The sequence below is a fragment of the Penicillium antarcticum genome (assembly GCF_028974205.1).
Source record: "Penicillium antarcticum strain IBT 31339 chromosome Unknown utg000004l_segment0_segment0, whole genome shotgun sequence".
Taxonomy (NCBI): Eukaryota; Fungi; Ascomycota; class Eurotiomycetes; order Eurotiales; family Aspergillaceae; genus Penicillium; species Penicillium antarcticum.
In genome coordinates this window covers 1,002,711-1,027,258 of record NW_026695302.1, presented here as the reverse complement: position 1 = coordinate 1,027,258, position 24,548 = coordinate 1,002,711, and the positions used below count along the sequence as shown (strand labels likewise).

Below are 24,548 nucleotides of genomic sequence, written 5' to 3'. Positions count from 1 at the left end.
TCATCCAGAGGCATTTGAGGACACGTCGAGTCACCGTCGGAGATCTATAAACCTGCCATAGGGTCGTGTCTTATGCTTTTAATGGGTTGCAGAAAAAATGTGGACAAGCAATCCAACCATTCAATTTGAAGACGCTGGAGATTCAGTACTTGGTCGTGGACCTCAAGTGTGTCCTGGAGTGATTTTTGTATAATATATGACGGCCTCTTCCTGTCTCGCTTTTTAATGTACGAATATTGAATGTCGATTATGTTGCATCTGGTAAACGCACAAACCCTTCAATCCGATCTCATCTTAAATCCAAATTCCTTGAGAAAATAAGGTATCGATTGAATGCTGATCCAATACCCAAAAAAGAGTAACGCCATTGACACAAATACGCAAAAGCTACACCAATACAACTTCATCCAATGAAGCCGAATCAAAAGATAAAACCAAGGTAACCGAAAAGGTCAACCCATCAAACACTCCCACCAGAATGTCTCCCCTGATCCCCAATAATCCCCGCTGCCTCAAGTAACCACCTAGCACTCTCAGCAGCCGAATCCCCAGCTCCAGCTTTGATATTAATATTCCTCCTGCGCTCCGCCTCCCTCGCCTCAAACTCCCACTTAGCACGCTGCATCTCAACAGCACTAGACCCAGGCTCAGTAGAAAATGCATCTTCAGGATTAGGCACGATACCCCAGATCTCGAGGGTCCACAGATCAAGTTTGACAGTGGTCGGCGCGTCTTCTGCCGACGTATGTGATGGTGGTAGGAAGACGCCATCGTGGCCAATTGGCGCGGTGAGGAAGGTTGCTGTTTCCATATCCGAGTCTATGAGGAGAGAGCCTGCGCCATGGGGTTTGGGGTTTGCTTTGTTGCTTCGGGATGGTGGAGGAATTTGGCAGCCTATGGCTATCCCGGTTTTGGTAGAGAAGTAGGCTGTTGGGGTGTTTTGGTTTGATTGGGGTTTGTATGGGTTTCCAGAGAGGAGGATGTGTTTTGGAGAGAGTTGGAAGAGGCAGGGAAGGGGGTCTGTTTTCGTGCTTGAGGGTTGGGATGTGCTTGAGGAGGGAGATTTCCAGGTTTGGGGAATGTAGGCGCCTAGTGTTATTGGGGTCTCATCTGAGGATCCTTCTTCGGTTCCTTGGAGGATTAGGAGGGTGGCAGATTGCCAGGTCATGACGTGGTGGGAGAAGGAGGTTAGGGATGAGCCGTGGGCGTTTGTTGAGAAGACTGGGTGTAGTTTTATGCCACTGCGGAAGAGGTTTAAGGTTGGTGATGTTGATGGGAGGAAGAATGAGAGGTGGGATACAACAGTTGGGTTCAAGATCGCTGACTCGAAACTGCCTGGAAGGGTGATTGTAGCCGGTGGTGGGAGTGGCTCATCGGGCTTCTCGGCATCCTCTTCCTCGGTCTCCGTAGCGAGGCCCTTCTGTCGGCGTTGGGAGAGATCCAAGTTCTTGCTGAAAAGCATATGCTCAAACAAAGCAGTCAATGGATCGAACAGATATGGCAGCGACAGCGATATCGTTCTGGCAAAAGACTTGTACGAGATCCCAACATCTCGTTTTTCAGGCGAGAAAGCAGCAATAATATTGTCTGCCTCTTTGCGGATTGCTTCCATCCGCTCTCCATCAAAATCAGATGTATAGATCTTGACGGATTCCAACGGTCTGAGCGGTGCAATGACAAGCAACAGCATAAGCAACCGACGGAAAGTATCAGTAGAGATCCCAGTCTCATAGATTGTCTTATCAACCCGGTGATCATGTTTGAAGACTTCAATAGCATCAAGAGACTCCAATGCTGCAAGAGCAAGATCATCATCCTCGTCTTCATCATACTCATCATTCGTGGGTTCATCTATCGAGAATCCCAACGAATGCGATTGAACAGGAGCCGATTCAGCTTCCTCAGTCGTAGCATCACCATTAGCCCCGTGTTCCTTAGCAGCAGCATAAACAGGCGGCCGCCTCGCCACATCAGCCAAAGATCCAAAAATCAACTTAATGCGGTCTTTCCGACCCCGCTTAAGCACTTTCCCGTAGCGTTCAGTGAGAAGCACAACAACCTTGACCATGGCCTCGAACGTCAACACCGTAGGCGCAAGGGTGTTCTGAAAGGGGAAACTGCCTAAATACGACAACATGCGGAAGATAACTGGGCCCGGATCTAGGAATAGATCCTGGGAATCTGGAATGGCCAGAAAGTCAGATAGAGTCTGTTCATTCCAGTATCGTAGACCACTTTGTTCAGCGGCGCGGGAGAAGAAGTTGTCTTTGAAATGCGTGAGTTCTAATGGTGTGAAGCATTTTGTGGCGAAGCGCTCGGCGAGCACGTAGCTTAATTCCTCTGTTTTGGTTAGTATGTTGTTGGTTCATATTGGTGGCATGCAAGGGATCCCATGTGAATGGGTAGACTATGGTAGTCTGGTCATCAGGTAGACTTAGAGGTCGTGTAATTCGGATTTCTTGTACACTAGATCATCAATGAAAAGGCAAGACTGACCTGCTGTTGATGCACCATGCTCATTCGACTGAGCCGCTCCCATTGTTGCAGTGCGGGTTTCACCCCAGTGATTACTGATAACAGACTTGGATCACAGTGAATTTCGGAATGTGGAAGATATCAAAGTCCATAGGTCACAAGAGGTCGAAGTGTCAAAAGTCAACATGGAGTAAAGGTGGAGGAGAGTGGAGCATGTGACGACAGCTGGTGCCTGAGGCCTCTGGAATCTAGATTCTTTCGGCCAAACAGTATAGAATGATAGGGATGGTATTTAACTGCCACTGTATACTTTATACATGCATTTTGATTGTGGTAATCGCTAGCAAGATACATAAGGAAATTCGTCGGGTATCCATTCAGATCCACTAGCCAAAAGGGCCACTACAGCATGACAATACCAACACCGCCCATCTTGGACTCGTCGGGCAGGTTCTTTTGGTTGATTCCACCACCAATGGGTGCAGCACGGTAGTTGTACAGGTAGAAGTGGAGCTGGCCATCGCCGGCGCCAAACTTCAGCTTTTCGAGGAAGAGAGGGTTGTCGTGCGATGTGAGGGCGTTGAAGACATCGAATTTGGCCTGGAGAAATGGGTTAGTATATAAAATCAAACGTGGTAGCTAGTGGGAACATACGTTCTTAGCACAAATCAGTGCATCGTTCATCAACAGCTGCAGGCGCTCCTTCAGTGCCTCCTTGTCGCCAGAGAAGGCAGTTTCGGTCGCGTAGTAGTACAGGTAAGCGGCGTGGACGGCATCGTGCTTAGGGTGGTCGATGACAGTAGATTCAAGGTTGTAGAAAGAGACGAAGTCGGTGATCTTGTGTGTCTCGGCGTCTTCAACAACATATGACCAAATAACTTGCTCCATACCAGGCTTCTCCTTGTAGACCAACCAGTGATCAATCTCCTCACGGGTAAAAGCCTGGTTCAAATCGAAACGACGCATATACCGCTCCAGCAGATCATATACGGCATCAATGTCCTTAGTTTCCATAGGACGTAGACCAGGAGTGGATGTGTTGCTGGGAAGGTGGTTCTTGGTGACCATACGGGACTTAGTCGAGCCATGGGGAAGAGGAGAGAAGCCAACATCGTACAGCTTCAACCAGTTCAGCGCACGGTGGTAGTACCGGCAGGAGCTGACGGGGGTGGGGAGGATGATACCACCAGTGTAGATGGCCTGGAAAATACCGTCGACGTAGCAGCGGCGGGTAATCTCCTTAATCAGGACCGGGGTCAGGCGCTTGGAGCGCAACTTCTTGTGGATGCACAGGAAGTTGATTTCCGTCACCTTGATGCGCTCTCCGCGGACGCGGAGCTCGGTCGGTACACCACAGATCGAGGCAACCAGCTTGCGCGACTTGCTCGCGCGCACGCCGACGTGCCATTCCTTCTTCCAGCCTGGGGACATCAAGGCCCAGTGCAGGAAAGATTGCGAGTAGCTGAAGCGGAACATGGCGTTGTCGTCCTCCACATAGTGGTTGTTCAGCAGCTCATACAGCTCCTTCAATTCGTCCTCGTTTGTCAGGTCCAGAGTGCACCATTCGAAACCCTCGACGAGCGGATCAGGGGTCTTGGACACCTTCTCCGGGTCGATCTGCTTGATTTGACCCTGGGTGGCCTGCTTGCCAGCCTCGTTAAAAGCGGGGACGGGTTGTGTCTGCCAGAACTTGTACGAGGCCATGTCCTTCTGGTTCTTGCCGCCCATTGACAGTCCGGTCAACAGCTGTGAGAGGTCCATGTTGGCCAGCATCGATGCGGCCTGGTCTTTGTCCATATTGGCGATCTCATTCTTGAGGGCGGGGTTCTGGTCCAAGAGGGCGGCGACGAGCTTGGGGTCGACTTTCTTTCCTGCTTCGGATTCTGGAGAATATCAGCAGCTGCATATCTGGCTTCATGTTTGAACTTACTGTCATTCGCTGGGGCCTTGCCCTTATTTGGGTCCGACATGGCTGTATGGGTAGTTGCGGAGGGAGGAATTGATTCGGGCCCCACGTTTGACGCCGATAGTGTTCATTAATGGGCTGACACAAACAATGAAACTATATTCTGACCATATTTATGTGTGAGATTGGCAATTACTAGTCCATATTAGGCCATTTGATTTGCTTATGTCTCTTTTGCTAACCCTGCCAGATTCCGGTCTCCGTGGCCTACGCCGTAAGCCTCGGTAACACTCCGGAGACTTAGTGGCTAACAATATTGCAACGATATTAAAACGGGTATTCATATGCATTGGGAATCGAAGAATTGTTGAAATCCACAAACACCTCTATGTCCACTTGCTAAGGTATATCTCAAGTGTTGATACAAGAATTAAAGACTTGGAGCTCCGGGCTACCAATCGTCAGGAAATTAGGCCTCACTGAGGAGGCTTGGTCTCGACCACATCAAGGAATCCTCCAACTAGATGGATGCTACCAGTGACAAAGGTCATGACAGGTGGCTCATCCTTCTGTAGATCTTTGCGTTCCTGGCCAGCAACCTCCCGAGCGAAATCAACTGCCTCTTCAATGGTACCAAAGACATGTGTTTGGGCCTTCGGGTCAATAGAATTCCACGCTGTTGCGAGAGATTTCTGGACGCGCAGAAGCTCAAGGTCGTCAGCATTTGTGTTCATGCTGACCAAATCGGGCCGGAAGCCAGCCGACTTGTATGTGATATTCGTACAGAAAATGGCATGGGTGAATGGGGTATCGTATTCAAGGGCAGCTGCGAGGGTCTCATGGAGGGCACGAGCCAAAGCAGTGCTGTCGCGGGTTTGTTGATTAAAGATCAAGATCCGGGTCTTCCTTGCAGCGAATTCCTTGGAGGATGAGTCGGCTTGGATTCGCGAGGCAAACCACTGTCCAGCCAACCGGATACTATCCAAAGTGTGTCCGCCATCGATGTACCATGCAACGTCCTTCTCGAAGCGGGTCTCACACCGGCCACCTAGGCGAGTTTGCTCAAGGCCGGTCTTGAACTTCGCCGGAAGGGATGCACTCATGATATCCTCGGGGATATCGGCCACGCCAACCTTGCGCAAGTACTCTGCAGCACTTGCGACGGCCAACGAGGCATTTGTGTATTGGAAGTCTCCGGCTAATCCAAGTGTCACTTGGCTGGTCTCAGGGTGCAATTCGGGATGGCCGCGCACAATATCCAATTTAGTACCCACCTCTTCAGCACGTTGAGCAAGGACCTCCTCCGCGCTGGTGAGTTGCGGGGCCGAGAAGCCTCTTGTACCCCGCTTGATAATACCACCCTTGTGCCATGCGATTTGCTCAATGGTAGTTCCCAGCATGGCAGTATGGTCGATACCAAGACTAGTAATGGCAGTCACCTTAGGCTGCTCAATAACATTGGTACAATCGTACTGGCCACCAATTCCACATTCGATGACTGCAGCGTCCACGCCCTCGCTTAGGTATGTATGGAACGCCATAATCGTCAAGTAGCGGAAATATTGAGGCTTCGTTCCAGGCGTATCGGGCTGCTTGCCTGCCACCCTGGCGGCTTCTTCAAGTCGGTCCCATACTTCAAAGAAATAACGTGCGAATGTTTCCTCAGATATCGGGGTGTTATCGATCTGGATGCGCTCGCGTGCGAACCGGAGATGGGGGGAGGTGTAGAGGCCGATCTTGTTGACCTTGGGTGTGGGCTGGTTGGGTTCTGCTTTGGTGTATTGAGAGAGGATCGTGGAGATGAATGCAGAAGTCGAGCCTTTGCCTTTCGTTCCGGCAACGTGGATTGCGTTCAATCGGTTAAGATCGGAGGTCTAAAAGTGTTGTCAGATCAGCGAATCTTTGGTTGATTGATATCTTTTGCAATTGCGCACCTTGTATCCGATGCATCGGAGCCACTCAACTGTCTCCGGGAGAGAGAGCTCATTGAGGGCCTTCCCCGATTTGCGAACCTGCTCTACAATCGCATAGTTAGACTGCAAAGAGTTGAGGGACGAGATCGCAGCCTAATACGGTCAAATGTTAGTATTTTATATATCCCAATTTTCAGTATATCCTTATGCTAGACATTGGAGAGCTCCAAAGCATACCTCGTAGGTGCGAGTCATAGCGGGCGAGTGAGTCGAGACTAAGCGCCGAGCGCAAAACTGAAAGCAGAGAGAGGCCCGGAATACTCTCATAGGCAATTGAAGCCCGTGCCTGCAATTTCAAATGAGCAGGCGGGTGTAGCAAGAAACCCCGGAAGCTCTAAAGATTGTCGTTCTACGGTCGTTCCTCTCCTCGGGAAACCGTTGATGGCGGGATCGGGAAGATCACGTGTTGCTTATCTCTGCACTACCCTTGGGAGTATAAAATTGGATAATTGGGTATTGTCTATGCTGGCTAAATGTAACATCTACCTAGGATGCTAAGCTCTTGCATAATGTTTATGATATCCGAACACGGTGCCGGCAGCATATAATTGCTGAAAAGTGTGTCCGAAGCGACATAAGAAATGTATCAAAAGATATGATGAAGAATTAGAAGGGTGCAACGGCAAGAAAAAGAGATCTGAGGGGTCAGTGGTGTTGAAACAAGGTAATAAAACATGCAGCCGTGAGGTGGAAAGAATATGAAAGCAATAGGGTGAAAGGGTAAACGAGAATTCACTCAATCCTGGTCTTGCCCTCCTCTAGGAAGACAAGACGGGCATTGCTGATACCGCGTTGGTGGCGTCTGGCGGGGAGCCATTGGCCAACAAGGGGGTCAGACTTCGCTTTGATGAGGGCATCCTGGTAACCTTCGGCACCGGCAATCGGCGTGTTGAGCTTTGGCCAATTGACCTGATAGATGTTAGTCGGGTGATGATCCAACGGTATGTGGTAAACTTACGTAGAGCATGCCGTGTCCATGAACGAAGCGGAAGCAGTAGGCCGCAACAATGAACCAGAACAGCATAAACAGGCGAAGAGGCCAGGCAGCGGCATCAGGCATTCGTCTAGTGAAAAGAGCAACTAGAACCATGAACACACTAGCAGCGAAAATGTATGGAATAGCCTGGATGACAAGAGGTCGCTGGTCAATGAACAGCTGGATATTGGCAAAGGTCGAGTCTGAGGGAAGGTAGGTGCCCAAAAACACGTCGAAGCCATCTTGTCGAGGGCCATCCATGAAGTTGTTGCGGACATATCGGGTGATCGAGTTGTTCAAATCTTGCAACATGCCAGCGCGAGTACGCTTGCCTGTTCGCGTGAAATCGGTCTTCAGAGCACCAGTTCCAGAATAAGATTTGGAGACCACATCAGCGTTGTCTGCCCAGATGTTCCGGAACAAGTCCTCGAACTCTCGGTCATCGTTTGCAGTTTCTCCTGTACGGAGAACACCTGCGTCAATGAGTTGGCGAGTGACCGCCCAGCGTCCGAGCATGCTCTGCACAACGTTGGTGCGGTCGAGACAATCCATACAATTTGTTCGGACAACGCTTGTTTGCGTAGAACGAGTGTCCAGCTGTCCGCCAGGCGCACCAGGGCTTTCTACCCCACGGAAGTAACCGCCCTGGGCCAGCCCATCATTCAAATGGCCCATCAGCAGCTCTGCACGATGCCACTTGAGTCCCTTGGTCTCGTTATGGAAATCAAAGTACACGTAGTGTAAGCGGTCCATCTCTTTCTGCTTGGAACCTGGTTCTAATGTATGAATCTTCTCGGGGGTTCTTTGATCAGCCGTGGTTCTTTCGGAAGTGGTGGTAACTAGTGTGCGAACCAGCTGTTCATATGCCCGTTTGACACGCTCCTCCCTGCCTTTCTGGTTGACGAGATTGACCATGTAGTTCTCTCCGTAAATGCGAATCTGTTCGGCAAAATGCTTGCGAGCAGCTTCAACAGCAGTCTCCACTCCACGAACCTGAAGCTTTGGTGTGTATTTTAAATCATTGACCTCGGCCCAGAATACAGGCACGCTTCCTCTGGTTTGCACGAAGGAGTAGACCTGGAGGTCTTGTCCGGATTTACCGTTAGTCATTGATTGGCCTCCAGCGAACCCAGAAAGTCCACCTGCCGAGTCGTTCAAAATCACAACCTGCTCTGTCTCATTGTAGTTTGAGACATGTCCCTCCTCGTCGATTCCACGGGAGAAGTATCTAGTTCCGGCTCGATGTCTGGATCGTCGGGTGATAAGGGCAAAGGTGAAAGATGTCCCCTTGACTTTGGCGGGGGTAATGCGCATCATACCAAACATCACCGGCAAGATGTATGGGTCAGCCCCTGGTTGAGGACCATAACGAATTCCGCTCTTGTCGTTCTCGCCTAGGCTGAAATCAATAAGGTCGGTTTGAATAAAACGGTTCCAGAAGAAGCGGTCATCTGCGCTCTTCCACATGGGAATGTTGGGCGGGGTCTGCGATTGTCGCTGGAAGTTGTTTGTGAGATCGAGCGAGTATGAGAAGTACATAGGTCCAGTTCGCAGGAGGTCCTTGACCAGTGTGAGGTAGGCATCTTCGTCAGTGTCGTGCAGTGGTCGTTCTCGCATAGGAAGAAATTCTGTTCCTGCGACCTTGTAGACCATGTGGCCGCGCAATCGGCCCATGGGCTGCGCTTTGGTGATGACAATGATGTATTTGTCTGTCCCTGTCAGCGCAATCTTGAATTAGATGAGTTCGCACTTACCAAGCTTCAGCTTGAGAATTCCCAAGATTCCGGCAATACTGGAAATGCGCTTGGCTCCTGAAAGAGGGCCATCGTTCAAGCGCAAGTCACCAGTTGGTCTGTCAACAACAAGAGTGGGTGCCTGGGGCGACGAGGGGGAAGTGAAGGCATAGTGCGAAGGTGACGCATGGAGATTAATATCCCTAAAAGGCAGAATAGGAGGCGCCATCCCAGAATGAACAGTAAAATAGCAGTGAAGAGAATAAGGAGAAACACATGAAGCCGAAGCAGGTACAGGGCCACTCTGGTCAAGTCAGCCACACCGCCCCGCTGCTCCTGTGGCTGGGTCTTCCGTCATCTATTTCCTGTCTGCCTTAGACCTTGGCCTTATTTCCATCTTCTCGTTCAGTTGAGTTCTTGAGTTCTTAAGTTCTGATATATCAGACCTAAGACAACCCCTTAAGTCTTTTGTGACTCGCTCCACCTTACCCCGGACTCCATCCTCCCTGATCAGCATGGCTTCCAGACAACCAGCTGCCCGTCCGGGCGCCCGATTCGCCCAGTTTAAGCTCGTCCTTCTCGGTAAGTCTCTTGTTGCTTTTCTCTCTGGACTTCATACGGTTTTCTGACGTTGTGTTATAGGAGAATCTGCCGTTGGAAAGGTTTGGGATACCTCTCGCGATCCTCTTTATCAGCCGCTAACTTGACCGCTACCTTCAGAGTTCGCTAGTCCTGAGATTTGTTAAAGTGAGACCTCAATAATCGCCTGATCACCTGCCGCGGTGACCCGAGGGTACATGGAGCCTTGAGATGCTAACCGTTGCATCAGGACCAATTCGATGATTACCGCGAGTCGACGATCGGAGCCGCTTTCCTCACACAGACCATTTCCCTCGATGAAAGCACTACAGTCAAGTTTGAAATCTGGGATACCGCGGGCCAGGAGCGCTATAAGTCGCTGGCTCCTATGTACTACCGGAATGCCAACTGTGCCGTCGTTGTCTATGACATCACCCAAGCTGTATGGTTCTCAGTTTCTTTGATTTCCCACATGGAAACTAACATTTCATTCTTTAACAGTCGTCGCTAGACAAGGCTAAGTCATGGGTGAAGGAGCTTCAACGCCAAGCAAACGAGAACATTGTGATTGCCCTGGCGGGTAACAAGTTGGATCTGGTCACCGAGAGTCCCGATAAGCGGGCCATCCCAACAGCCGACGCAGAGGCCTACGCCCGTGAAGCAGGTCTGCTCTTCTTCGAAACATCTGCCAAGTCTTCTACCAACGTCAAGGAACTGTTTACCGCCATCGCGAAGAAGTTGCCCCTGGACCAGGCCGGCCCTCGGAACCTTCGGACGACTCCTCGGCCCGGTGTCGATTTGCGCCCTGAGGCTCCTGGAACCCAGGGTGCAGGTGCATGCAATTGCTAAACGAACCCTTGAGCAATATGCTTGATCAACCCACTATATGAGATGTTGAAGACTACCCACTGCAACATCGTCCGACGGTGGTATAACTTTGTGATTTTCTATGAATTCGCCTATCTCATTTGATCAGGCTCTGGCGTCATTCTCTATCCGATATGGAGCCGTGAGGTAGACTTTCGATTCATCCTCTCGGTTTCTTCTATGATTCTTTCTGTCCTTGTTGGGCCTGTTCAACTGAGGCTGTCAAGTCTGCCACTGACAGAAAGATCTGATTCCATGGACGCCTGTGGAAATTTGGCTTTAGACATGCTACGGCAGGATTTTTCTGTGCTTGACGGTGCTGTTCCCCTGTAATCCTGTTTTTTTCCCAACTGGCGTCTGCATCTGCTTTTATCTCCTGTGTCTCCTTGGGTTGAATTTCCTGCTATTACCGTTACCCTTTCTTTGTTTCTCAGGATTCTTAGTATGTTATGCTCAAATAATACAGTACATTTCTCGATATGCATACGTGAAAGATTGCTATTGATTGGTTGAGTAATTGCATGGTCTATTCTATAGATTAATACTACCTTCACCCTAATCAGACTAATGTGCAAATCAAATATTTGATCTCAAATTAACAGTCAAATACTCCATTCATGTCTGTTATGCATGCTCAACATATATATGCTGTTCGGGATAGTTCCTATTTCAAAACCGATGGATTGAATCAAGAGCAATACCGACATGTTATTTTTCAACATCCAACATTTGCTTCTTAGTACTTCCAATTATTTTACAAGATATTAAACTAGATCTATGCCATTGTATAGCTTAAGTGGGCTTGAGGTGCGCGCAGCCACCCTGACCGCCCGCAGGATCATCGGAGCGGATCGCAACTTGAGCATCCAAGTTCCCGTTTCCCTACCCATCCACCTTTTTGATCACTTCTAGCCACTCTTTTTGGCGACTGTGTGGCTCGTCATGCTGCGCTCTTCGATTGCTCCGGGTCGGCAATTGCTGTCGAACCCTATTCGCCAACGGATCCCGTCGCAATGGCTGTCCAGAGCCGGTGCTAGCAACCGACTCGCCGGTCAGGTAAGAAGACCATACACGTGCCTACAACTTCACCTCTAACTACAATTGTCACGCGCAGCGATTCTTTGCCGATTCTAAGCCTCCTACCACTGGTGGCCCTACGCCAGTTTCCCCTTCCTCCGAGTCCAGTGTCCCTCCCGAGACTGTTGTGAAGGCTGCTGAAGGTATGACGACCTTTCCTATATTGGCATTGTCATCTTTCTCCAATTCTAATGCGATCTCACCGCAGAGTCTAAGCTCCCTCCCCCGCCTGCTCCCCGCAAGACCGGTCGTTTCCGTCGTTTCTTGATTTACCTGATTCTCACTTCCGGTCTCGCCTATGGCGGCAGCATCTTCCTCGCCCTGAAGTCCGATAACTTTCACGACTTCTTCACCGAGTACATCCCCTACGGCGAGCAATGCGTCCTCTACTTCGAGGAGCGTGACTTCTACCGCCGCTTCCCCAATGCCTCGAGACATCAGAACCGTCTCCCGGTCACCCCCAGAGAGGAAGGAAACGCTGTGACAATCCCCAGCAAGAGTGGATTATCTTGGAATGTTGCCAGTGAAGAAAAGGCCGATGAAAAGGCAAAGACAGATGCCAGTGCCCATGAGGCTCACACTAAGTCCGCAACTGCCAGGCCCGAAGAGCGCATGGCTGCGGTCCAGAAGGCCAAGGACGACAAGGCCACCAAGACCGCCCCTAAGGAGGAGTCCAAGCCCGAGGAGAAGAAGACTGTTTCTCTGGAGGAGCCCAGACAACCAGCTGTTGCTGCTAGCACTATTGAATTGCTTCAGATGCAGGATGGCGACGACTCCGTTGTCCAGGACCTGGTCAAGACATTCAACGATATCGTCACAGTAATCAGCGCCGATGAGAACTCTAGCAAGTACTCTGCCCCTGTCGCCAAGGCTAAGGGCGAGCTGCAGAAGATCGGCGAGAAGATCGCTGCCATCCGCAGCGAGGTTCGCAACACTGCCCAGGAGGAGATCAACAAGGCCCACGCCACCTTTGATGAGTCCGCACGTGAATTGATCCGTCAGTTCGAGGAGGTTCGCTCCACTGATCTTGCCTCCTTCCGCGAGGAGTTCGAGGCTGAGCGTGAGAAGCTCGCCCAGGCCTACCAGCAAAAGGTCTCCACCGAGCTCCGTCACGCCCAGGAGCTCGCCGAGCAGCGTCTCCAGAATGAGCTTGTTGAGCAGGCCATCGAGCTGAACCGCAAGTACATTCACGAGGTCCAGAGCCTCGTTGAGCGTGAGCGTGAGGGCCGTCTCAGCAAGCTGAACGAGCTCACTTCCGACATCAAGGAACTCGAGTCCTTGACTGCCGGATGGAGCAGCGTCATCGACACAAACCTTAAGACCCAGCAGCTTCAGGTTGCCCTCGATGCCGTCCGCACCGTTGTTGAGCGTGCCGAGACCCCTCGTCCCTTCATCCGTGAGCTTGTGGCCGTGAAGGAGCTTGCTTCCGATGATCCCGTTGTCGAGGCTGCCATTGCTTCCATCAACCCCACCGCTTACCAGCGTGGTATCCCCTCCCCTACCCAGATCTTCGACCGCTTCCGCCGCGTCGCCAGCGAAGTCCGTAAGGCTAGCTTGCTACCCGAGGATGCTGGTGTGGCCAGCCACGCCGCCAGCCTTGTCCTGAGCAAAGTCATGTTCAAGAAGGATGCCGTGTCCGAGGGTGATGATGTAGAGAGCATCCTGGTCCGAACCGAGAGCTTGTTGCAGCAGGGTGACATTGATGCCGCCGCTCGCGAGATGAACACGCTCCAGGGCTGGGCCAAGATTCTCAGCAAGGACTGGCTGGGTGATGTCCGTCGGGTTCTCGAAGTCAAGCAGGCTCTCGAGGTGAGTTTCAATTCTTTTATTAACCTCATGTTCAATCAGATTTACTAACAGTCTTTACAGGTTATTGAGGCCGAGGCCCGCCTCCAGTGCCTGCGTGTTGAGTAAGTGCATGCTTTGAGCGATGTCGATTTCAATTTACCCTGTATATCCTCGTCTTCTACAGGAACTGTACCTTTAGATGTACTTGTGCTTTAGACTCAAATGCTAGATATTTCCTATGTCCTTTAGTCCAATAGGAACACAGGCTAGCCTAAAGTAATCCAGGATAGTTCCTTTTTGCACTGTTTCAAATCCTCTCAGGCTCCTTAGGGCTGTTTGATGTCATATCCTTTTCTTTTACTTCCAGGGTCTGCTTACGTAACTGGTTGACGCGCATCCGATCTACATCGGAGCGTTACGTCTTGCAGGTTGATCATACAATCTGGCCTTTGATTGTGCTGGTATAAGAATCCTTGCCAACTTGGCCGACCGCATCCATGCTTGTGTCTGGCCAAACCAGGTCCGCTGTCTCTTTATCGAGCGTGGCCATCTAGCACCATTGCCCTCCCGCGGCAATGTCGCAACGACCGAACGAACCCCCGGCACGATCTTCAATGCCTCCTAACAATGGACGACTGCGAGACCGACCCGATGGACACTATTCACCTTTACTACGATCCGATGGCGGCTCATCTCGCCAAAGCACTCCGCACGTGAATGAGGCGCGAGCTAGTGGGGAGTTGGAGGGTAGTACACTGGGCAGCAGTTCTCGAGAAGGAGAGAGAAGGAAACCTGGTCAGCGGAGGACACAAAGCCCAAGCGGCTTCCTAGTTGACTCTTTGCCTCGCTCGAAAGGCACCAGAGTCAGCTTGCACCGCCCACGACCATCGGAGCCTCCTGCGGAGAGGCGCAGTGTCCCCGAATCCGATATCGTGGTCCCAAAGAAACGATCACGATTCCCCTGGAGTCGACATAAAAACCATGAAGCCGAAACAGTTGCAGTGGATAGTGTGCCAACACCGGCTAATGCTGGCCAAGCTTCTAATCCTGTTAGAGAGCCTTCTGGAGGCTCGTCGCAGCCCGAGACACAGAGAAGCAGCACGGATCAGTCGACACCTGGCCTCGATAGAGATTCAATTCAGATTGTGAATCTAGCCTTGAACTTGAATGAGTCTAGGAGGAGGACGGCTTCTGGTATACCCCCAGGCACAGGAGGCCGAAGACCGATATCTGTATCTCAGCCTGCTATGCCGCAAGGAGACAGCTATGCGCAGTCCCCAAATTCACGAAACTTCCATCGTGACTCGGCCTTTCGCAATTACACCCAGCTTCCTGGTGACCGTTTGTCACAGGGGACGTTGCCCAGTGTTGAACAGTCATCTGTTGTGAATTTGCTACCTTCGTCTGCGGTTGATGACCACCGAGCATATGAATTTTCCGAAAGTACTTTGGCCCGTGCCGAGAGAGCCCGAACTCATTTTGACCTGTTCCATGAATATGTACGGCTCCTTCCTTTGCTGCCTCCCCTTCGCGAGGCCAAAAGAGATAGCCCGACAGAGTCTTCGAAATCTGGACAGCTCCATCGAGGCTATAACCCGCTTCAAATGATTCGGAACCGCAAGGTCAGATATCGTGAAAAGTGCTCTATCGATGCGGACGCAGAAGGATGGCACGACGTTGAGCGAGTTCATCAATGGATCAGCAACGTTGAGCAAAAATACAGCTCAAGACAGCACGACCAATTAGAATCTTTGAGGTTACCTCCTTTCCAGCAGGGTCACCGTCATGTACAGCATGGAGATCAGGATGATATAGATATGATGACTACATCTCCTCCATCGAGTCTGCGGCGTGTTAGTCGGACGAGCAGCATGAAAGCTCGCCGACCACGCATTGATTGGAAGATCTCACCTGCAGAGCTCCTGGCCGATGCCGCTTGGCTTGAAGAAGGTACCAACAAGACCAAGGTCGTTGACAAGGATGGCTATAAACTATACCCTGACTCGATGCATCTGAAAATCACGAACTCGCACGCTGATAATACCGCACATAACATCCGGTCTTCCGTTGATGTGGAGGTGCCCGGTGACAGACACTCGTCACGTCGTACTTCTATGTCAAGTGCGCACCCTGCATTGGCCCACGAATTCAAGAGCGTCGGTCGCGGGCGACATAGACACAGGTTCCGAAGCCATTCACACAGCTTACGCAGTCGCAGTGCCTCTAGCTCACGGAAACCTTCACGGTGGAATAAAGTCAAGTTGCGTTCTGGCAGTGTTTCGAGCTCTTCAAGCACAGATTCCACACATTCCATCGACGAAAAGCCTCGCATGTCTCGTGAACATCTTCGAGAACATGTTCACAAACTGGTGGACAAATCTACACGGAACTTATCCTCGACTCGGGCATCCCGTGCTAAGTCCCCTGCTGTTCAACCTGCCGAAATTGACCGGGGTAGAACACCTCAGCCTTCTGAGCCACTGTCGCTCAATACAGGACAGGGAAAAAAGCACAGAAGGGGATCACTTTCATCAACAGGCAGTTTTGATAATGGAGCCGACCCTAGAATGTCCCTGGAAGGAATGGATAGCACTGCGCCTAATTCCCCGGTACACGCGGGATATTTCCCGAGTATCGCGGTCAATCTGTCTCCTCCTTCAAGTCGATCTCCATCGCCTGCAAAGAAGGGACTTCGCCACAAGATTGTCTCCCGCCATGAACGCAGCAAGAGCAAGCAACGAGACCTCCACGAAGATGAATTCCTTGAAAGTGAGGCTTCGCGCCAACATAGTGTGACCTCGCCTGAGCGCACGGAAGCCCCGAAGCTTGAGCCCAGTCCCTTCCCTGATGTCGTGTCCTCGTCTTATACAGCGGATCAAGGCACGTCTGAAGGGAGTAAGGCGGATGGACATAAATCTCGCAAGGGAGCCCATCTTCCCGAATCAAAACTTCGAGGCATCTTCAAGGGACCAGGTCGGATAGCAGAGCTTGTGGGCAATGAAGTCTCCAAGGTTGGCGATCTCATTCTGAAAAAAGATGCAGATCCCGATTCACGGAAATCATCATCCGCAACTACATTTGTCTCAGACGATAGCGATTCCGACGATGAGAATAAATTGGACAAGAAGTCCAGCTCCAAGAGACTTTTGGAGCGTCTGCCAACATTTACCGAGGATTCTGGGCGTTTGCCTCGCAAGGAATCTGAAAAAGCCGCATCCCGGAGTTTCATTCCCTCTTTGCCGAGTTTCACGTCTCCATTACGACAGAACGAACGAATCCAAGCCCCGGAAGCTATCGACTTTGGCAATCCTCAAGAACGGGTGTCTCCACGAAAACGCGACACCAACGAATCCTCCAAGAATTTCGCTTTGCCACGCAGTAAAACCTTGGATTTTGCCCCTTCTCTACACACTGAACGGGTCAAACACGCGATCAAGGGTCCATCTGTTCCTTTCAGTCTAGCACGACCTCCTGTTACTGGCCTCGCCAATGCCCGCGCATCCCCAGGACTCTCTCCAGATGGGAGATGCGCAGGACTTTCAGGCTCTAGTCGTGCCTGGAGCATCTCTGGACGAAGTCTTCGCACCTCGAATGACACAGGTGTACCTGGAAAACCCGAAGTGGAGCGCACCCAAGCCCTGTTGTTGTCGTCCGGTATTAAAGCCCGAGAAATCACTCGCCGAGCCCACGAAAACCGCGAAACAGCTCCGCACTGGCTTCAGGCTTCTCTGGGCCCCACGGCACTATCATCTACATCTAACCCAAGAGTCACGCGAATTGAGGAATTCGATATCGCAGCCCAAAACCTTCTGCAACGTTTCGAAAAAACCCAATACTCCTTCCAACAGTCTATGCACCATTTCTCTACAACTACATCCTCGCCTCTCCGCGAACAACTCAAGAGCTTGGAAGATCTGGTCAAGCAATCTCTTACTCCTCGTGTCCGATCCACAGCAAATGATGCCGAGGACATGTGTGTCCAGCTTAATACCACAAGCACACTCGCCGTGAAGCAGCTCAGCGATGCCCTAGACATGGGGATACGCAAGCGACGCCGTCGACTACGTTGGATCCGGCGAACGGGCTTTATGGTCTTGGAATGGGCTCTTGTTGCTATGCTGTGGTGGGTGTGGCTAATCGTCATGGCATTCAAGCTTGTACGCGGAGTGTTCCGAGGTGCATTCTCTGGTGTACGATGGGTCTTGTGGCTGTGATCGTTGACCGCAGCATACGCTATTTTTTCTCCCTTTCGTTTCTTCTTGTTGTGTCTATCCTTTTGGAGGCTTTCGTTCTATACTAATCAATTCAACTTTGTTGGCCATTGGCGCGCATATACCCATCGTGTCTCTTTATACTCGGTTACTTCTTCTCATTTCACCATATGTGATTCAATGGAGCGTTGCATCTGTCGACTGACTCCTCTCACAGCTTGATTTCAATGTATGTACATATTTTAATGCTGTATTTCTTATTCAATACATGGGGGTTTGAACTATGCCTTTTACTTGTGTTCTTTCAATCACAGAAATACAAAGACATTGAAATTACAAGGAACGCAAAGAGCCACAAGTTGCTCTAAATTTGACAAAGCCTTGTCAGGTGTTTGCTGTTAGTTTGGACACTGACAAAGAAAAAGTGTCTGGCGCAGGATATTGTCAGAGTGTTTTAAAAAGACCTCGGGGGTAAATGTGTCGCTCTTGTTACGCTTTATTCTTGTCCATGGCGCACAATAAAGACCGCCGGATTTCCGGTTAGACAGTTGATGTTTTCTCCTGGAAGGGGACCAGTGGAATGTTGCTTGGGCGACGAACAGTTAACTGATCTGATAAAGAGAACTATAATTGGTGAGCTTTTCCTGACTAGACAAAGTATGTGCAAGGAAAAGGGGTTTGCAATGGAAAAGATTGTTTTTCTTTTATGTGCTCAGTTTGTGCTTAGTGACGCCAGAGCAACTAGATTGAGATCATTGGTATTTTGAAGACGCACAGCGTTTTACCAGAGCTAGAAAAAATAATCCTCTTTGTCTATTTGTGATATGATATTGACATACTAAGCCGTGGTCAACAATGAGAATAGAAAGCCCAGAGAAAGAAAACATTACAAACAGAGAACAGAACAATGGCTTGTTAGACTTGACGTGCCTACAAAGACTGGAAAGATTTGGAATAACAGAAAATCCATTCTTTGCTTCTTTTGTGTCTTTTTACAGAGAAGCATTGAGAATGGCAGCATGTTCGATGTCACAAAGGTATAAGTACTTCGAGGCTAGCGGACAATACCACAATCAATTCACATATCACACTCGAAGCTACAAAACAAACAAAACACAGAAAACAATCATGGCGTCGCGCAAGAAGGTCACATTCCTTGACGAAACCGAAGAGTCCAAGGACGCCCGCGTTGGCTCTCGCGACATATCAACCTCTGTATATGACCCTGAGTGCCTCATTGCAGAGGAGCCAAAGCACAACAGGCGTGCGCCACCAGACTTCAGCCCACAGAGCCCAGGAGTCCGATGGAACCTCTCAGCCCTACTTGCATCCTTCCTACATGAGCAAGACCTCCGGCGGAGGACATCGACGGTGTTATTGATGAGTTGATCGTAATCAACTGGGAGGCGAAGACCCTCGCGCACCTGGATGAAAAGCTCTCCCTCTGGGTCAAAGCCAAGGTCCCCGGCGATGCTATCGGTGTGTTCCTCATCTACGTCCTATACGACATGGATGGTCATATCATCAGCCTGCTAACCAACATGGTAGACGGAGGCTTTGCTAACTTCGACGTCGCTTGGAATATTATCTTTGCGCATTGCAGCGAGGAAGTGGCGAGCCAGATGATCATGTACGACGAGGCATGTATCATTGACCCGCTTATGGGCCGTATAGAAGAAGAGGAAGAGGCTGAGCCAGAGAAAACACCTTTGCAGTATGAATGCTCCAACTGCAAGAGAGAGCAGCAAGCTCTGTTTGAAGGTACCAAAATCTCCTTCTTAGATACCGAAGAACTGACTACTGGCAATGTTGATTGAAGGCCTGGAGGAGCAGACGTCCATAAAGCAGGAGCTCCTCACCGACTATCCAATCCCGAAGGTCGTTCTCTCGACAATGCGGGCTACCAAAGTGCCGATATCTGCATCCGAAGAGGACCTGCATATGCTAAAGATGGAGTTCACCGCTGGGACAAGCAATGCCTTGACAGACTTTAAGGATGAACAAATATGGTCGGACAGTTTCTACGACGCTACAGTTTTCCAGCCAGCAGAGGCAAACGAGCGAAAGCTCGAAGTGACACGACTCCCCAACATTGAGACCATCAAAGCTGATATTGTGCAGGCAGGTCATAAGCCTAATCCGCTTTCCCCGAAGAAAACAAATAAATCTATCCCTGGTTTCTTCTCATACCGCAAGGTTTGTAACCGTCTTGCTTCCACTGGACTTAGGAAGTGGGCTGGTAAGAAGGATCTCCGTAAGGAATTCTTGAAGGGAGAGAAAGAGTGAATGGAACTCACTATGCCCATAATACCTTCATACAGTGAGTCTCACTTCAGTTCTCTATGCTAAGCTTTACAGAATTATCTTTCCTTTGTTATGGGCCCTTTATTGGCATCATCCTTTGTCTATTTTGGCTTGATGGTTTCATTGTTGCTATTTTCCTCGGAGAATTACTCAAAAAAAAATCTGCTGCTTGAAACCGATAGTTTCTTGCAATTTGTAACTCAACCCAAAATCTGTAGATTGGTGCTGGTTTACCTTGAAGAGCCCTAAATATATAACCCAAGTAGGAAGTCTATAATATCTCGGGAAGCAGTTCTTTGTTCCATACACTGATAAATTTGTATAATTATAGAATTTCAATATATAATGCACCCTGCAGCTTCAACATATAATGAAATGCCATCTAAGCCAGTAGGAGAGAGGTGTAGAGAGCAAAGCCGACACATAGGAAGCGGTATATACCCTTCAGAATATACAAGACTTGCCCAAGCAAGCCACATAAAAGCCAAAATATAAAACAATGATCTATTGTTCAGACAGGAGAGTAGAAAGTAGCCTTAAATCTTGAAATACAGGTCCAGAAATGCACAAAAGTGATATAGTGCCATGCCATAAATAGTACAGGAGGGTTTTGGAGAGAATCCAACAAGATGCCAATTTCCAATGCCAGGCGCTGCCTTGATTGGATGGAATTGCAGGAAGGGAGGATTGGAGGAATATTACATGTTAGTTTGGTCGTTTATTTCTTGTGTCTGTCGGCCTGAGCCTTCAGGTGCTTGGCGATGAGTTCTTTCCTAGAAGAGAGATATCAGTTAGCATTGAAAATGTAAATTGGGGCATGTTGGGGGTAAACGTACTGCATCTGAACTGGAGCCTTCTCGTAGTGGCTAAACTCCATGGTGTATTCACCCTTGCCCTGAGTGGCAGCGCGCAAGTTAGTACTGAAGCCGAACATGCCGTTCAGACTGCAGTCAGCGTAGATAGTGAACTCGTCGACACCAGTCTCGGTGTCGTTGATGGTAGCACCACGCTTGTTCAACAGACCGATAACATCACCCTGGAACTCAGTAGGGGCGGTAACGACCGTCTTCATGAGGGGTTCCAGGACGGAGGGCTGAGACTCAGCGAAAGCCTTGCGGAACGCCTGCTGGGTGGCGTTCTTAAAGGACATTTCGGAAGAATCAGTCATGTGAGTGGCACCGTCGTTGATGACCATGCGAGTACCAAGAACCTTGTGGCCGATGAGAGGACCCTTGTCACAAGACAGGTTGAATCCCTTCTCACAAGCGTACAGGAACTTCTCGGAAATGGAACCTCCGACAACTTGCTGCTCGAACTTGTTCTCCTCCAGAGCGCCGGTGGGCTCCATCCATCCCATGACACGGGCGTATTCACCGGGTCCACCGGACTGCTTCTTGAGCAGGTGGTCGAACTCGACGCGGTGGCCGATAGTCTCACGGTAGGCGACCTGGGGCTGACCGGTTTCGCAGTCGACGCGGTACTCACGGCGCATACGCTCGACGTAAATATCCAAGTGGAGTTCACCCATACCAGAGATAATGGTCTGGTCACTCTCGCTGTCGTAGGTAACGCGGAAAGTAGGGTCCTCACGCTGGAAACGAGCCATGGCCTTGGAGAAGTTGGCGCCATCCTTACTCTGCTTGGGCTTGATGGAGAGCGAAATGACGGGCTCGGGGACGAACATGGACGACATGCTGTAGCCGAGCTGACCGTCAGTGAAGGTATCACCGGAAGCACACTCAATACCGAACACGGCACAGATCTCACCAGCACCAATCTCGCTGACCTCCTCCATCTCGTTGGAGTGCATGCGGACAATACGGGGAACCTTGACCTTCTTGTTGTTGCGGGCGTTGAAAACGTTGGAGCCCTTGCGGAGAGTACCCTGGTACACACGGATGTAGGTCAACTGACCGAAGTTGCTCTCTTCAAGCTTGAAGGCGAGACCGACGAAGGGAAGGGAGTTGTAGGGGACAAGCTTGACGGAGGCTTCGTCACGCTTCTGGTCAAGAGCCAAGTTCTCGACCTCGGAGGGGTTGGGAAGGAAATCGATAACACCGTCCAACATAGGCTGAACAGACTTGTTGGCAAGAGCGGAACCCATGAAGACAGGAGTGAACTTCAATCCAATGGTGGCGCGGCGGATAGCGGCTCTAATTTGATCCTCGCTGGGGATGATCTCGTCCAAGAACAGCTCAGCAATCTCATCGTCGACATCGGCAAGAGTCTCGATGAGCATGCTGCGGCGCTCCTCAGCCATAGCCTTGACCTTCTCGGGGATTTCATCCTTCTCCATGATCTCCTCACCACTGGCACCAACGTTGTAAAGAGCCTTCATGCGGATCAGATCCACGACACCCTCGAACTCATCCTCGGTACCAATAGGAACCTGAACAGCAGCCGCAGGAATCTTGAGCTTAGTGTTGATCTGGTCAACCGCCTTGAAGGGGTTGGCACCCATACGGTCCATCTTGTTGACGAAAGAAATACGGGGCACGTTGTAACGGCGCATCTGGCGATCGACGGTAATGGTTTGGGACTGGACACCAGAGACGGCACACAGAATCATGACGGCACCATCCAGAACGCGCAGCGCTCTTTCGACCTCGATGGTGAAATCAATATGGCCGGGGGTATCGATCAGGTTGAGGTGGTACTTGTGGTCAACGCCCTCCTTATCCTTCTTGACCCAGTCACAGAAAGTGGCGGCGGACTGAATGGTGATACCCTTCTCACGCTCCAAATCCATGGAATCCATCTTGGCGCCGACGCTGTCACGCCCGCGGACCTCGTGGATAGCCTTGATACGACCAGTGTAGAAAAGAACTCGCTCGGTACAGGTGGTTTTGCCGCTGTCGATATGGGCCTGCGCAAAGATATTGATTAGACACGATACAGTGGCGAGCTGGGAGCAACTGGGGTATGATGTACCGCGATACCGATGTTACGGCACTTGTCAAGACGAGCGGCCTCGACGGGATCAAGGTTGTCAATAATGGCGGCTTGGGACAGGCCATCGGGGTTGGCCTTAGCAGCCTCAAGACTATAACCAAATATTAGAAGTAGAATGAGGAAGCAAGCAGATAAACTCACACTGCAGACGCAGTAGCAGAAGCATTGCGTCGCTGGTCCCATTGTCCAAACTTCGACTGATAAGCCGGCGCAACAGCGGCGGACCGGAACGCGGCTGTAGAAGCGCATCGCTGGCGCAGGAGAGTCTGAGGCTGGAAACGGGCCGATCTGGTCAAGCCAGACACCGCACGGGATTGTAACCGTGCAAGAGAAGGAGACCGCATCTTGATGATCCACTCACACCGGAATTGATATGAACAACGCGGATTGAATGTTCTGTTGTCTCCCCGAAAAAAAAGTTCGGGGAAGCCAGGAACGCGTCACGTGATTTACATCGGCCCATCAGAGTTGATGAATTAGAATTGTACAGAGATTGGAGTATAAACAGAGATACTAGGATTCTAAATGGCATTGGAAGGGTTGAACAGTTATTCTTAGACAAAGACGTGTTAGAATGGAGAAAGCTGGTCCGTAAAAGGAATATAAAAAACCATGAAGCAGAAGTCAAGACTGGAGATCATTTGATTCGAAATAGAGGATCCGATATTCCTGGTTGTAACACTAATATACAAGAAAAGACAAAGGCGCCGTGATATCCAACCATTGTCTGGTTTGAAACAAGAATGCAAGAGCATGCCGCCAATTCCAAGTTCCGAGGCGACAAACCGTATATGTATGCATCAAGGATACGATATGCCCAGTAAGAGCCATTCTAAATGCTCTAGGCTTCTGCCGATATCCCAGAGTATTCGAATAAAGGCACCCGCGGAAGGAGGAGGCGATGCATGGTATTGGGAAAAACGCAAGAAGGAAATTGATCTATTTTCCTTGCCGTTGTTTGTGCTTGGGGTTCTTCGAGCTGAAAGAGAAAATGAAATGTCAATAAGTGCTTCAAATATAGCGTCTAATGGCGCAGGGTAGGCACTCACCAAATGATGTAGACACGGCCCTTGCGGTGAACGGGCTACAGAACGTAGTTAGCACCAGTCATTCCGGTAAAAAAATTCACCCCGGAATAGTGTCCAACGGCATAATATGCAGGCTCAATCATACCTTGCAGCCATCACAAAGTCTCTTCACAGAAGAACGAGTCTTCATCCCGCGAACCTGCTCAATCTGACGAGCAGCTGCAACCCCCACAGCGACGGAATTGCTAGTATGTGCTTGTCCGCGAAGTTTCGTCAAACCATTGCGAATCATGTGCGAGAATGGCCGTAATGAAGCAGTTCTGTAGGAGACCGAGGGGAAGATTTGGCGGAGGGCACCGGAGGAGGCACCGATGGCGGCGCGGAGGGAGAACATGGCGGCGGTATTGGGAAACTCCGAGAGAGGCGAGCAATTCGAAGCCGTGCCTCAATTCTCCTAAAACGAACAGGAAGTATCGAGATGGAGCGAATGTCGATGTTTTGGCTCAGAAGGTTCTTGCCGTGATCGCAAAGGTTGGCCGGAGGTTCTGTATTGCCGATCGGCCGAGACGTGTAATGATTGGTGGGACTGGACTACATAGAACTACAAGAATCGCAGAATACTAAGGAGAATTGGCAATTGGAATTATTTGATAAGTTGATAGAAGAATAGACATATTTT

At 50.3% G+C, this 24,548-nt stretch overlaps 10 protein-coding genes across 10 annotated transcripts; 4 read left to right on the top strand and 6 right to left on the bottom strand.

Annotated features, from left to right (window-relative positions):
* Positions 1-460: 460 nt before the first annotated feature.
* Positions 461-2,539, bottom strand: N7508_004365 (uncharacterized protein; the record flags this gene model as incomplete). The annotated part of the gene is made up of 2 exons (XM_058462431.1): positions 461-2,340; positions 2,497-2,539. 2 exons carry the CDS (start codon positions 2,537-2,539, stop codon positions 461-463), a joined length of 1,923 nt encoding a protein of 640 aa, XP_058321056.1.
* A 338-nt stretch (positions 2,540-2,877) lies between these two features.
* N7508_004364 (glycylpeptide N-tetradecanoyltransferase swoF) lies at positions 2,878-4,445 on the bottom strand (the record flags this gene model as incomplete). The annotated part of the gene is made up of 3 exons (XM_058462430.1): positions 2,878-3,075; positions 3,130-4,358; positions 4,406-4,445. 3 exons carry the CDS (start codon positions 4,443-4,445, stop codon positions 2,878-2,880), a joined length of 1,467 nt encoding a protein of 488 aa, XP_058321055.1.
* Positions 4,446-4,857: 412 nt separating this feature from the next.
* Positions 4,858-6,549, bottom strand: N7508_004363 (tetrahydrofolate synthase; the record flags this gene model as incomplete). Its single annotated transcript, XM_058462429.1, has 3 exons — positions 4,858-6,255; positions 6,316-6,447; positions 6,532-6,549. The coding sequence occupies 3 exons, from the start codon at positions 6,547-6,549 to the stop codon at positions 4,858-4,860; spliced, it is 1,548 nt and encodes a 515-aa protein (XP_058321054.1).
* Positions 6,550-7,086: 537 nt separating this feature from the next.
* On the bottom strand, positions 7,087-9,292 carry N7508_004362 (putative phosphoinositide phosphatase (Sac1); the record flags this gene model as incomplete). The annotated part of the gene is made up of 3 exons (XM_058462428.1): positions 7,087-7,263; positions 7,313-9,039; positions 9,085-9,292. The coding sequence occupies 3 exons, from the start codon at positions 9,290-9,292 to the stop codon at positions 7,087-7,089; spliced, it is 2,112 nt and encodes a 703-aa protein (XP_058321053.1).
* A 286-nt stretch (positions 9,293-9,578) lies between these two features.
* Positions 9,579-10,491, top strand: N7508_004361 (Rab family GTPase; the record flags this gene model as incomplete). The annotated part of the gene is made up of 5 exons (XM_058462427.1): positions 9,579-9,645; positions 9,706-9,725; positions 9,784-9,810; positions 9,893-10,084; positions 10,144-10,491. The coding sequence occupies 5 exons, from the start codon at positions 9,579-9,581 to the stop codon at positions 10,489-10,491; spliced, it is 654 nt and encodes a 217-aa protein (XP_058321052.1).
* A 960-nt stretch (positions 10,492-11,451) lies between these two features.
* N7508_004360 (MICOS complex subunit MIC60) lies at positions 11,452-13,500 on the top strand (the record flags this gene model as incomplete). The annotated part of the gene is made up of 4 exons (XM_058462426.1): positions 11,452-11,565; positions 11,624-11,729; positions 11,795-13,395; positions 13,456-13,500. 4 exons carry the CDS (start codon positions 11,452-11,454, stop codon positions 13,498-13,500), a joined length of 1,866 nt encoding a protein of 621 aa, XP_058321051.1.
* Positions 13,501-13,949: 449 nt separating this feature from the next.
* N7508_004359 (uncharacterized protein) lies at positions 13,950-17,588 on the top strand (the record flags this gene model as incomplete). Its single annotated transcript, XM_058462425.1, has 1 exon — positions 13,950-17,588. The coding sequence occupies one exon, from the start codon at positions 13,950-13,952 to the stop codon at positions 17,586-17,588; it is 3,639 nt and encodes a 1,212-aa protein (XP_058321050.1).
* Positions 17,589-18,713: 1,125 nt separating this feature from the next.
* On the top strand, positions 18,714-19,871 carry N7508_004358 (uncharacterized protein; the record flags this gene model as incomplete). The annotated part of the gene is made up of 3 exons (XM_058462424.1): positions 18,714-18,849; positions 18,930-19,346; positions 19,405-19,871. The coding sequence occupies 3 exons, from the start codon at positions 18,714-18,716 to the stop codon at positions 19,869-19,871; spliced, it is 1,020 nt and encodes a 339-aa protein (XP_058321049.1).
* A 736-nt stretch (positions 19,872-20,607) lies between these two features.
* Positions 20,608-23,185, bottom strand: N7508_004357 (elongation factor G; the record flags this gene model as incomplete). Its single annotated transcript, XM_058462423.1, has 4 exons — positions 20,608-20,662; positions 20,726-22,755; positions 22,821-22,932; positions 22,983-23,185. The coding sequence occupies 4 exons, from the start codon at positions 23,183-23,185 to the stop codon at positions 20,608-20,610; spliced, it is 2,400 nt and encodes a 799-aa protein (XP_058321048.1).
* Positions 23,186-23,780: 595 nt separating this feature from the next.
* N7508_004356 (50S ribosomal protein L36) lies at positions 23,781-24,263 on the bottom strand (the record flags this gene model as incomplete). The annotated part of the gene is made up of 3 exons (XM_058462422.1): positions 23,781-23,820; positions 23,891-23,925; positions 24,015-24,263. 3 exons carry the CDS (start codon positions 24,261-24,263, stop codon positions 23,781-23,783), a joined length of 324 nt encoding a protein of 107 aa, XP_058321047.1.
* Between the last annotated feature and the right edge of the window lie 285 nt (positions 24,264-24,548).